The sequence below is a fragment of the Taeniopygia guttata genome, chromosome 5 (assembly GCF_048771995.1).
Source record: "Taeniopygia guttata chromosome 5, bTaeGut7.mat, whole genome shotgun sequence".
Taxonomy (NCBI): domain Eukaryota; kingdom Metazoa; phylum Chordata; class Aves; order Passeriformes; family Estrildidae; genus Taeniopygia; species Taeniopygia guttata.
In genome coordinates this window covers 33,837,516-33,849,987 of record NC_133030.1, presented here as the reverse complement: position 1 = coordinate 33,849,987, position 12,472 = coordinate 33,837,516, and the positions used below count along the sequence as shown (strand labels likewise).

The 12,472-nt window shown below is 32.7% G+C and overlaps 1 protein-coding gene across 20 annotated transcripts in view; it reads left to right on the top strand.

The window, feature by feature from the left end:
• The window catches only part of RYR3 (ryanodine receptor 3), a 195,754-nt gene that overhangs the window by 73,945 nt on the left and 109,337 nt on the right, over window positions 1–12,472 (top strand). For all 20 annotated transcript variants that reach the window (XM_072930138.1, XM_072930144.1, XM_072930137.1 and 17 more), the window contains 11 exons: window positions 164–285; window positions 1,407–1,575; window positions 2,540–2,678; window positions 4,257–4,352; window positions 5,081–5,199; window positions 7,582–7,715; window positions 8,362–8,603; window positions 9,665–9,857; window positions 11,073–11,289; window positions 11,552–11,656; window positions 12,075–12,178. In XM_072930138.1, coding sequence (XP_072786239.1) covers window positions 164–285; window positions 1,407–1,575; window positions 2,540–2,678; window positions 4,257–4,352; window positions 5,081–5,199; window positions 7,582–7,715; window positions 8,362–8,603; window positions 9,665–9,857; window positions 11,073–11,289; window positions 11,552–11,656; window positions 12,075–12,178 — 1,640 coding nt within the window. The remainder of the gene's footprint in view (window positions 1–163; window positions 286–1,406; window positions 1,576–2,539; window positions 2,679–4,256; window positions 4,353–5,080; window positions 5,200–7,581; window positions 7,716–8,361; window positions 8,604–9,664; window positions 9,858–11,072; window positions 11,290–11,551; window positions 11,657–12,074; window positions 12,179–12,472) is intronic.

The following is a 12,472-nucleotide window of genomic DNA, read 5'->3' as shown; positions in this document are numbered from 1 at the left end:
TGAAAAACTTGTAGTTCTTTAAGGGGTATCTAGATAAAGCGATTAACAAATCTGTATATATGCAAATTACTTTTTACAGCGCAGTATCGAAATAAATAAAAAAATATTTAAAAGCAAAAAGTCTTTTTAAGTAATTATTGTGATAATTACTGACTCCCAATAGGTTATATTACACCAAGAAGGTCATATGGATGATGGTCTCACATTACAAAGATGCCAGCGTGAGGAATCCCAGGCTGCTCGAATCATTCGCAATACTTCAAGCTTATTTAGCCACTTCATAAGGTATTTGTTACCTGGTTTTTAAAGTATTCTGAAATGATAAGAATTTCTCTGAGAGAATCCTTATGTCCTGCTTTCAAGTATTTGAATTTAGAAGCCATTAGAAATATATTTTAACTGATTGAAATTTAAAATTTTGACTAATCAAAATTTTAATACCATTAAATAGATAGAACAGTATATGTGAAATTATTTACATGAAGTCTAATACCTTGAAGCCAGAAGCAAGCTGAATCGTAATCCAGGTTGAAAAAACATGCTAACTGATTTTAGTCTGTAGTCAGTATTCATTGACACCTAGAATTTTGTGTATTTTAATCTATAAGAAGTTTTTAATTAATTATTTGCCCACCATATGAGCCTGTGTTTAAAACATTATTACTTCATTATCTAAAGAACCTCCACCACTCCTTTATATTTCTTGGGCTGAGGATATAAAGCAGAGCCACCTTTGCCAGCAATCAGTGCCTGCTAGATTATGCTATTTATAGCAGACTGTGGAAAACTGGATTATCACACAAGACTGAGAAAATACTTGAACAGAAAAAGACATTATTTTACAGACAACAGAGATTCATTGAAATGCTTTATATTTTCAAATCCCACCCTTCTTTATTTACTATATGGAGTAGATACAGAAGATCTAATTTGTGGTTAGGATTATCTACTACTTTTGTGCTTTTTCCAGAAGGCTGTGGGTGTATAACTTCAATAACTGCTACTGTTAGTGCACATCATACCTATAACCTTAATGGGATTTAGAGTATCTAAACAAAATCAATTACTGTAGTAAAAGAACTTTAATCTCTTTTTCTTCATTTTGCTGAATTACATTGCTGCTTTTTATATTTTTTTTCATTAAAAAAAAAAAAACCAAAACATTCTCTCTGTTTATATCAGCACAGAAAGGGAAATATGATTCTACTTCAGAAAGCTTTGAGTGCTGGACACCCAAATAATAGGTGTTTGAATGATGTTCAGTTCGGATCATCCATTGCTCATATTCACATGTCATACATGTAACAAGATTTGATTTTGGTACCAAAAGAGAATAGGCTGCCACATTATACTGTAAATTACAGTGGGAAAATGATTAATGCTGCCAGTCTTGTTGTTTTCCACAGTGGAAACAACCGAGCACTGTCACCCAGCGCCCTGCCTGTTGAGGAGATGGCTCAGACTCTGCAGGACCTGATCACTTACTTCCAGCTTCCCGAAGAAGACCTGCAACACGAAGACAAGCAAAACAAACTCCGCTCACTCAAAAACAGACAAAATCTATTCAAAGAAGAGGTATAGACAAAGGGATTTTTGCATTATTTTAAGCGCAATGTCTCACAAACTTTGAGAGAAATCTAGATATATGCATATTATCATTTAGATATAGGCATATGATCTATAATGTAGTGTAATGTTCCTAGCTGAAATATACATATATATGTAAACTTGTCACAAGCCACACACTCTGTCATAAAATTTGATCTTAATACTTCTGAACACATTTAAAAGAATCTTATTTTACAAAAATTTCTTTTTGTCTCTGTGAAGGTATACAGCCTGGATACTCCAAATGAATGATAAAACCTGGGTTAATGGGTGTTATTTCTGATGTCTTTTCTATCCTGTGAATCTGCCTGTAACTTTTTATCTCTAGAAACTCTAAGAATGCCAGTTTTAGAGAAAGTTATATATTACATAATTGTTGAATTGCTCCTCTCTGAAAATGGAATAACTGCATTTTTGTAGAAATACTAAACATATTTTATGATGTGTTTAGGCACATTTGAATTGCTTCCAGGTTTTCAATATCATCTGAGTATGCAATCAAAGTGAAGTTACAAATATCTTGTAGTATTTAAAATATTGGAGAGATATTTTATTGGATAGTAATATTTCCACCTTTTTAATCAATGAAAATTCCTTTTTATCTAAATTTAAATTATTTTTTCCTTATGCAAGGAAGATTTTACTTAAAGAGTGTCCTTAAAATTGAAGAAGTCTTTATTTTCAGATTTTTATTCCTTATTTTTCATTATACTTAGTTGTGTAAGGAACCATGTGGAATCATTCTCTAAAATCAGTTCTTTTTACACAGAAAAATACATATTCAAATCTTTGAAGCACAATTGGTTTTCTGCTTGGGATTTTCTTAATTTAAGATAATGCAACTTTCCAATTTATACTGGAAAAAGTCTTTAAAAAAGCAATGACCAATGCTTTTTCATGTACAGTTCACTTTCCTCTCTGTCCTGTTTAGGGAATGCTGGCACTAGTTCTAAATTGCATTGATCGCTTAAATGACTACAACAGCACAGCTCATTTTGCAGGAATTGCAAGAGAAGAGCATGGTGGTACATCATGGAAAGAAATTTTGAATCTTCTTTACAAATTGTTAGGTAAGGTCTTCCAAAAACGTACTAGTGTTAAAAAAAACCAAAAAACACCAGAATAAGTATGCTTCATATCCTACGTGCTGCTTCACCACCAAAGAATACTTTGAATATTAGTATTGAGTATCCAGTTTATTATGTAAATTACAGACTTTCTTCCATATAGTTACTGTTATTTAATGCAGATAAAACAGTTTATTGAGCAATGCTAGATCAGAAAAATCATATCTCAGGCAGGAAAAAGTTCTGTGAAGCATGTCAAAATCTGGTTTTTTTTAATTTAAATGTATCTGTGATATGGAAACAGACGTGAATTATTATTTTAAAAATTAGAAAAACTGGAAAACAGTCTTTTTATATGTAACTGAAGAAACGTCTAAAAGCAGTAGTCAGGTCTGTTCAATCCATTTTTATCACTTGAGGCTAAGATTTAAATGTTAATAAGAATAATTATATAAAAATGAAATCTTTTTTTCAATATCAATGCCAGATTTTCTAGAGCACTGCTTCTGCTTTGTAGAATTACCAAAATTATAGAGCAGAACAAGTATGTATATGTGTATTTAAATTTCTTATTTGATACCTAGTTTATGTTATTCCTTATTTAACAGAATCTTGTCTTCTGATGGAGATTAAATACATTCTATTTTTATCACAAAGGAAGATTTGCATAGTGAAACAAGGAAGTTGAGAGTCAGGACAAGGAAAAAAGAAACCATGCTTTGATGCATGAGGTTATTACATAGAACAGACATGCAGGTGCTTCTGTTGAAATCTCATTGCCTTAGAAACTAAAAAGTTACCACTTTTACTACAGTCATGAGTTTAAAGAAAAATAGGATGAAAAGAAACTCTCTCTAGTACTCTTTTTTCAGATTGTACCTTCATTTTTATCTGCAGGAACATTTTGAACACAGTTGTTCTGATGTAATATTTTTTGTGCTTTATAATAAACATCGCTGACAATTGAATACAAAAGATGTATTTTTTGTTACTCTTTTTCCTTATGATCTATGACTTCTAGAAGAAAGCAAACAAACAGTATTGCTTGAAATACTTGAATGTTGATGAGCTTTTAAAGTGCAGTCTGCACTACTGAAAGACTAAAAGCTTTGCATTCTACAACATTGTAATCAGAAAGTAGAACTAAACACCAATATGCCTAATCTGTACTTGACCTCAAACTTCTGCGTATGATCTTCCCACACTTGCTAGGAAGAAACAGAAAAAATAAATGTTTCAGCCCCATGATCATGACTGTGCAAGGATGCTGGATAACTTCTATTTATATTTAGCAACAAAATAAAACATAAACAAAACTTATTTTTTGCTGAGATTTTTGTTCATCCAGGAGACCCCCTTCAACTTCAAAAACTATGTACTTCTTAGAAATTATGTCAGTTGCTGATATTCAAAGTAGTGGAGATTCCAATACTTTATTGCAGTAGCATATATGGACTTACCTGTTCATTGTTTTATCAAGTTACTCTAAAAATTGTGTTAATCAACTTTGTGTTAAATCAACTTTGTTGATTTAAAATTGAAATCTCCTGTTATAAAATGATACCTTGTGTTTTTTTCCAGCTGCTCTCATTCGTGGCAACAGAAACAACTGTGCTCAATTTTCCTGTAACCTTGATTGGCTAATCAGTAAATTGGACAGATTAGAATCTTCCTCAGGTGAGACTCACTTTTACAATGTAAATTAACTATCAGTCAATGCCTGTTTTACATTATTTACACAGCAGTTTTCCTTAAAGCTAACACATATTAGAAAACAAATACGCTCTTGGGGTGTGGTTTTGTTGTTTGTTTGGGTTTTTGTGGTTTTGTTGTTGTTGTTTTGCTTTTTAATCTTATTTTTTGAGGTGTTTTTTATTGGTTAAAGTAATATATTTAAAGAGACATTCATATGAAATTGTTTTGCTTCTATACATTTGTTATAATAGTACTACATCCAGTCAGTGTTGAACGTGACCCTGATAAATTAAGGGATTGGGTCAAACAGTATCAAGAGTGGTGTACCATGAAATCACATGTATTTGTGGCATGCATATAAACCCCATATAGATGTAGCTTATACGGTTTTTTACAGTGGAGTATTCAACAAAATATTGATATACGATAAAGTTCTCCCTATACCTCTTTCATTGAAAAGAAGGAGCTAAACTTGAAAATTTCTCATGCGGTTTTAAAATTGTGGCTATATTCAAAAGAGAAATTGACATTTTTATTATGCATTTATTCCTAATGTAATGTTCACATCATTACTCCTTAGAAGTTGTTTTGTTCTTTTTTTAAGCCAGAGAAAATATGCCATTTGTAAGAGACCCCTTTACTGAGCTTTTAGGTTGTGTTCAGTGTGCAGGTGATTTAATGACAGCATTGTTTCTGTGGCCTTCATACAGGTATTTTGGAAGTGTTGCACTGCATCTTGATTGAAAGCCCAGAAGCTTTAAATCTAATATCTGAGGAACACATCAAATCCATTATTTCACTGTTGGATAAACATGGGCGCAATTACAAGGTATGTTTGGGAAAACTAAGGATCTAATGTTAATCTTACAATAATTTGTGGGGGAAGAAAGATGAGAAATGTCTACATTTGATTATAATATCTTTAAAGCAATAAAATAACCTTAAAGTACATTTGCAAAATTTCTTTGTTGAGATTAAAAGAATGTTTAATATATAATTGCTTTTCAGCAATTTTCAAATACCAAAAATTTGTATGAGAAGTAAGCAGTTAAGAAATATTGGTAACCAGTCAGAACATTTGATTTGAGAAAATGAAGCATTCTGGTAGCTGTAAGAAAGTGGGCAGAGTAGCTTGCTTTTTGATTCAGGGTGCTGGAAAACTACTGGACTATCATTGCATCCACAGATATAGAGAACTATATCCTGCAAAGTCATTCCTAACTTGAGTAATAATAATAGCAGCAGAAAAGAAAAAAGATAAATTGAGAAATCAGAAAAATAATCCAAATATCTGAAAACACAGGTGTTCTGAAGAAAGAAAAAACCCCTGAGTTTCCAGAAGATATACTGGATGAAATTAATTTAGACACCAATATGCAATTTATTATGATAGAAGAAGGTGAACAGAATTTCTGGCTGCAACCAGGATGACATCACAACACAGACGAAGATATAGGTTTTTGTGTGATTTTCTGATGTGAGTTCCCTTCCTCAATTAAAATTTTATTTTGAAAGACTGATAACCCCGAGGAAGAACTGAGAAAGTTTTTGTGAGCTGAAATTACCCTCTCTTGTAAATCACTAATACCAGGGTTAAGGAATATGAACTGATATAAGTAGGCATAAGAAAAAAAGCTGAAGTTTCAGCAGGAAGTTTAGCTTACTATTTTTATCGCTTAACAAGATTACTGTGTTATGCCAGTCACCTAGAAAGAACCCTGTGTCTGAAACATGTCAATGTAGATCTTATAGTGAGAACTTAGAGCAGAAACAGAAAATGTACAAAGGAGAAGAATTATACTGGTTAAGGGATTTGTTCATTTCCATTTGTAGTGTCTTTGGCTATACCTCAACAATACTGAAGAGTGGGTGGAAAGAAATAGATTTATCTGTTATTCCACAAACGGTAAATCTTGTTCTCCTGCTAGATTTGAGATTCTGCTGAGATTTAGGAAATAAGAAAAATAATGAGCAAAATAGTCCTGGAAATTATTGAGTTGAAGGCCTTTTTAAATTAAAAGCCTTCTGTCAGAAATAGAGTCAGCATATTCACAGAGATTATGTAAATGGTTAACATGTAAAGTCTGAGTTGCTGGTAATCATTAATGTTATTAAGATGCTTTACAGCTGAGTCCTGCTCAGAGGTTATATGGTTCTTTAAATAATTACCTCTAGCCTCTGATAGATGGTTTCTGCCCAACAGCAGAGGGAGTAGAAAGGAAAATGCTGGGACGTAGAAAAGTGTTTAAGCAAATATATTAGCTTAAGCAGCATAAACTGTTAATAGTGGCTTTGTGTTCAGTTCACTAGTCAGACAACAGGAGTAGCTAAAGCGAGTTTTATATTCTGCTGTTTCTGGAGTTGTACAATAGTAATAACACAATCAATGGTGTGAAGATGTGTCTTTTCTTGTGGAGGTGATGTGTAGCAATCTAGACCACTTGGGCTCATTGCTCAGACTGTTTGTCAGAGGTCAAGTACACATTGAAGCTTCTCTGTCTGTGACAGTGTGCAGCTTTGCTCCTCAGCATTAAGCAACATTATGTTATTGTGTTCTCCCTTCCAAAACTCCTGCTCCAGTACTCTGGAAGGATGATATCAATCTCTTTCAATTTGCAGACTCAAGAAAAAAAAAAAAAAAAGGAAAAGAAATCTGAAGTTTTAGAATGCCTTTCTGAAATTCTGTTTTGCTTTATAGTGAGCTTTTAAAACATCTTGCATTTTATAAATAAATGGATTATTTCTCAAAGTGAAAACATTGTTTCCAAAAGAAAAGCAGTCAGTCTCATTGCCATTGAGAATTATCCACTATTTTGCACAGGAATTCTTTTGGGCTGCAGAAAATTTATCAAGAAATATAATTTTATATTCAAATTTTTATTAAGAATTAATTGAAAAGTCTTAAAGAGCTGGCATACGGCTGTTTTAACTGTTTTGTCTGATCAAAATGAGAATAAAGAAATCTTAAAAGAAGGTTTCTGATGCATTCTCAAATCCTGTGCTCTGATTTTATGTTCCACAAATGTTTGATATCCTCTATCAGTAGTACAGAATACACTTGGTACAAATATGTGAAAAGTATATAGAAAACAATAATGTATATTATATCCCTTCCTTTAGGCCTATTCAGAATATAAAGTAAGCTGACAACTGAATAGTAGTGTCTACTCCTAGCTGCCTTTATCTTACTACTTCTGATTTTTCTTTTAAGGTTCTCGATGTGCTTTGCTCTCTCTGCGTCTGTAATGGAGTTGCAGTCCGTGCCAATCAAAATTTGATCTGTGACAATTTACTGCCCAGAAGAGACTTGCTTTTGCAAACACGTTTGATTAATGATGTGACAAGGTATAGTGATATGTTGTATCAGAAAAAAATATTAGTGTTATATTAGAAAAAATTGAATTGAATTTTTATCTTCATTAATTAATTAAATAAAAAACTGTAACCTAAGAAATGTTCCAAAGCTTTCAATATTGAGAAATACACCTTAGGAGGTGATAATGTATTATGTATTAGCTTCTGAAAAAATACATTTTTTACTGATAATATGGCATTTGTATGGAACCTGGGATCAAAATTAAATCTCTAATTCGTAATCAGAGCTGCTCTAAAATGGAAACATGAAAGTTGCTTGTTTCTGAGTCAAAACAGGGCACAGAGTATGCAAACATACTCTGAAGTACTTGTGTGTTTTAAGAGGGACTTGATTTCCTGGTAACCTCAGTCCTGGATTTTTGATTTTAGTAAATTATCTTGTCATTTCTCTTTTGCCTGTAAGTTTTTCAAAGCATGGAACCTCTACCTTAGAAGATAATTCTACAGCAGCTTTATTAATTTATACAAAAGGGTTCACGTCAAAAAATATTATAAGCAAAGCATTGGTACCTACACTTGTATCATACTTGTAAAGTGAATTTGACAATTATACAGTAATATAATTCCTATGTCACACTTTATGTTTACACTAACTGGCTTGTATTTTCTTTCTTAGCATAAGACCAAACATATTTTTGGGTGTTGCTGAGGGCTCTGCACAGTACAAGAAGTGGTACTTTGAGTTAATAATTGATCAGGTTGATCCGTTCTTGACGGCAGAGCCCACTCACTTGCGAGTTGGTTGGGCCTCCACTTCAGGTTATGCCCCCTATCCTGGAGGTGGAGAAGGATGGGGAGGAAATGGTGTTGGTGATGACCTCTACTCTTTTGGGTTTGATGGCCTTCACCTGTGGTCTGGTGAGTACTTTGTGAGCTTCCACTTATTTTACATTTAACATTTACCTACCTTTACTTTCCAATTTTCTTGTATATATATTATGTTATTTTATAGTTAGCTACATTAAGAACTCCAGGTTATCAAGAAGTTATTTAAAAGTTCTGATCAAACTTCTTGTCTGGGATGTTAGCCAGTATTGAATTATACCAATTAGGCTTTTAAGTAGATTGCCTCTCTTTCCATTATTTCGACCACAGAATGGCATTTTGCAGATCTAGATCTTAATTTAATCCAATACTGACCTACTTCTATCTGTCCAAAATAAAGGGATGTATTGATCTCAGATAAATTAATTCTATACAAATTGACATTTGTATTATTATTTTACTTTGAATCTACAGTTGAAAGAAAATTATAGTTATTTTTAAACCTGTTGATAGATCCATTTGTCAAATTGAATTAAAATTTTGGTAAATAGTTTCATAATATTTGTGTCAATAAAAAATAATAATTTCTACTCTACTGCCAACTTCATTATTTTAGTCCTTCTGTGTGGCGTCTTTTTCTTTTGCATGCACAGTAAATTATGGTTATTTTTTAGCTTGCTCAATTTGTGGCTTATGTTTTAACATGCAATTTTCAAGGCATGTAGACAAAATTCTTAGTTTCCCCATATTTTCAGTGCCTTTAAATGCCATAAACATCTAGGTATTTTTTAATTGCTCTGAAAATAATAGAGTAGGGCCATGCAAATGAAAGGTGTTTTAATGAAAATGTATATTAATACACTGAAGCAAATTTTATTACATTAATTCTAATAATTCATAATCTGAGAGTGTTTCCTTTATCAATTAGATTAACATTGTTCTAGCGTTGGGTTTTGTATATAAAATATGTGTGTGCAGACACAAATAATTCAATATTTCAACACTACTGAACAATTATCCAATGTCAGAAATTTTAGTTTTTCAGAGAAGACTAGGAGGCATCCGGAACATACTCCATTAGAAATGGCTGAATAAATAATTTTTAAAAATTGAAACTGCTTAAATATTCTGATTCCTAAATTCTTTTATCCTAGGTCGGGTACCCAGAGCTGTAGCATCTGTCAATCAGCATTTATTAGCATCTGATGATGTTGTTAGCTGCTGCTTGGATTTAGGTGTACCCAGCATTTCATTCCGCATTAATGGACAGCCTGTACAGGGAATGTTTGAGAACTTCAGCACAGAAGGGTTTTTCTTCCCTGTCGTAAGCTTGTCAGCAGGTGTAAAGTAAGTACAAGTTAATTTTAGTTGTTTTCATTGCTGTCTTATCACAGAAAATATTGTCCAAATTCTAATCTGATTTTTTTTGGTTTTGTTGCTTCAGTTCTGCCCAAATAGCAGCTGGAAGGAAGGTGGGGAAGTAATGATTTGTTCAGTGATGATTTCACTTAAAAGTGACATGTGAGCCTGTAAACTATTTGATCAAGTCACAATGTCTGGACAGTATTATTTTATGGGTATTTGGTGACCTAGGGGAAATTAATTTTGTTTCATTCCAATTATCAGTGAAAAAAGCATGTTAGAAATGCAGCACCATATTTGGCACTAATTAACGTTCTCATTGGCTTTCTCAGCAGGGAGTAAAATAACCTAAATCATCATGAAAACTGATACTGTGTTCACAGTGGGAAACAGAACTGATGAGAAATAGTTTTGGAGTCTCTTTACTAATGTTGCCCATTTCCTACCTCTTCTATAGCTAAAATACTGAGATTCAAACTTCCTGTATACAATTTCTGTGCCTATGTTCAATGAATTCAGAAAATCTCCCGAAGAATCAAACAGAATAAAGGAGGGCTGGGAAATGTTTAGAAAATCTGTTTCATTTATTCCCCAGGACTGACCCTAATATGTAGCTGCATTAATATGAAGCTTTTGAAAATGTTCATTAATTTTTTACTGTAAAAAAATGGTCAAAACTGGTGTAATTATTTTCTTTTTTTTTTCTATTCTTATTTGATGTTGCTTTTATATTTTATGAGAGCATTTTCCTTTGTGGTTTATAGTAACATTATAGCTGATGTTCACAGCAGCTGTATGCAGTCATCTGTGTCTATTTACTACCAGAGGAAATACTTTTACATGGGAATCCTGAATTCATGAGTGAAGGAGGGTGTTCTGGGGTCTTTAATCTTTTAAAATCACAACTTAAAACCATTTGATTTTAAGAGAGAAATATTTAAATATGACACTACATTAAATAATAAGTTTATCTTTGGCCAAAACAAATTTTCAAAAAATAGTGGGTAGATGGTGGTTTTACTGACAGTATCTGCTAATACGAATGCTTTGTTAACCTGTGGTATTTACCAAAACATGAAGCACACATGCATTTTTGTAAATGGTAGTAAAACAAATCCTTTGGCTTCCATACTATTTATTCATAACGATATTATATGCTGACTATTTAAGAGTCTAATTGCTTCATTGAAAATTGCACAGAGTTCGTTTCTTGTTGGGTGGACGTCATGGAGAGTTTAAATTTCTGCCTCCTGCTGGCTATGCTCCCTGTTACGAAGCATTGCTTCCAAAAGAGAAGATGAAATTGGAGCCAGTCAAAGAATATAAAAGAGATTTTGAAGGAGTGAGGGATTTGTTGGGTACAACACAGTTTCTCTCACAAGCTTCTTTTATCCCTTGTCCAATAGACACCAGTCAGGTATGTGAAGTTTGTAATAATGGGATCTATAACTTACATCTATTCAAAACTTAAATTCACAATATATAATCTTCCCTCTTTCTTAGTTTGCAATACTTGGAGCTATAATTTATGTCTATTCAATACTTAAATTCATAATATACAATCTTCCCTCAATCTTCCATTGCTTGTTGTGATGTACTAACTAAACTAAGTCTTCAACATACAAGGTGTGGTAACTGGAACCCTTCTTACTTCTGGAATTGTTATGCTCTTTCCTTAGATTGCTCTTCCTTTTCATCTTGAAAAGATCAGGGACAAACTAGCTGAAAATATCCATGAGCTATGGGGAATGAATAAAATAGAACTGGGCTGGACATATGGCAAGGTATGTTTTGAATGACCAGTCTAGGTAAAGTCACCTGTATTAGGTAAAGTCTCCCACCAGCCCAAACCTTGACTTGGAATTTGAATAGGGCATGCAATGGTGGTCTATACATTACCAACAGCAGGTGACCATGTAAGCTGGAGAGACAGTAGTATTAAATTTTTGGTGACTTTTTAAAACATTCAAATTCCTCAAATTTGTTTGTTTTGTTTATTCCATTAATTATGGAGGATTATTTATAGTTGCATTATAAGTGAATCAAGGGAAAAGGAGATTTATATAGATATGAGTAGCTGTCACTGAACAAAAATAAATGATATTGCTTATATTGACTTCATTACTGCAAAGAATTTACTGGGGTTTTACTGTGATACTTGATTCCATCAGGAAAGTACTCTTTTCTGTAATTCTTTTTCAGGTACGGGATGATAATAAAAGGCATCATCCTTGTCTTGTGGAATTCTCAAAACTGCCTGAGACGGAGAAGAATTACAATCTACAAATGTCAACTGAAACCCTCAAGTGAGATTTAAATAGAAAATAAAATAAAGTTTTATAATTTTATTTTTATTCAAGTGCATCATACTGCTGTAAAATATAAAAACCTTTCAAATATGTCCTTCAAAGATATTCTCTGAACTTTACTAGAAGTCCCAGGAACCCAATAATACTGATATAGAAGAAAGTTCTCTCTACAGTGAGAGAAAGAAAAAACCACCAAATCTGGTTGGTTTTAATAAAGTTCTAGAAATCTCAAGTCAGAGATTTGTGCCTTTTTAGTATTTGAAGGTCTTAGTTATTACCTCTGATAAAATA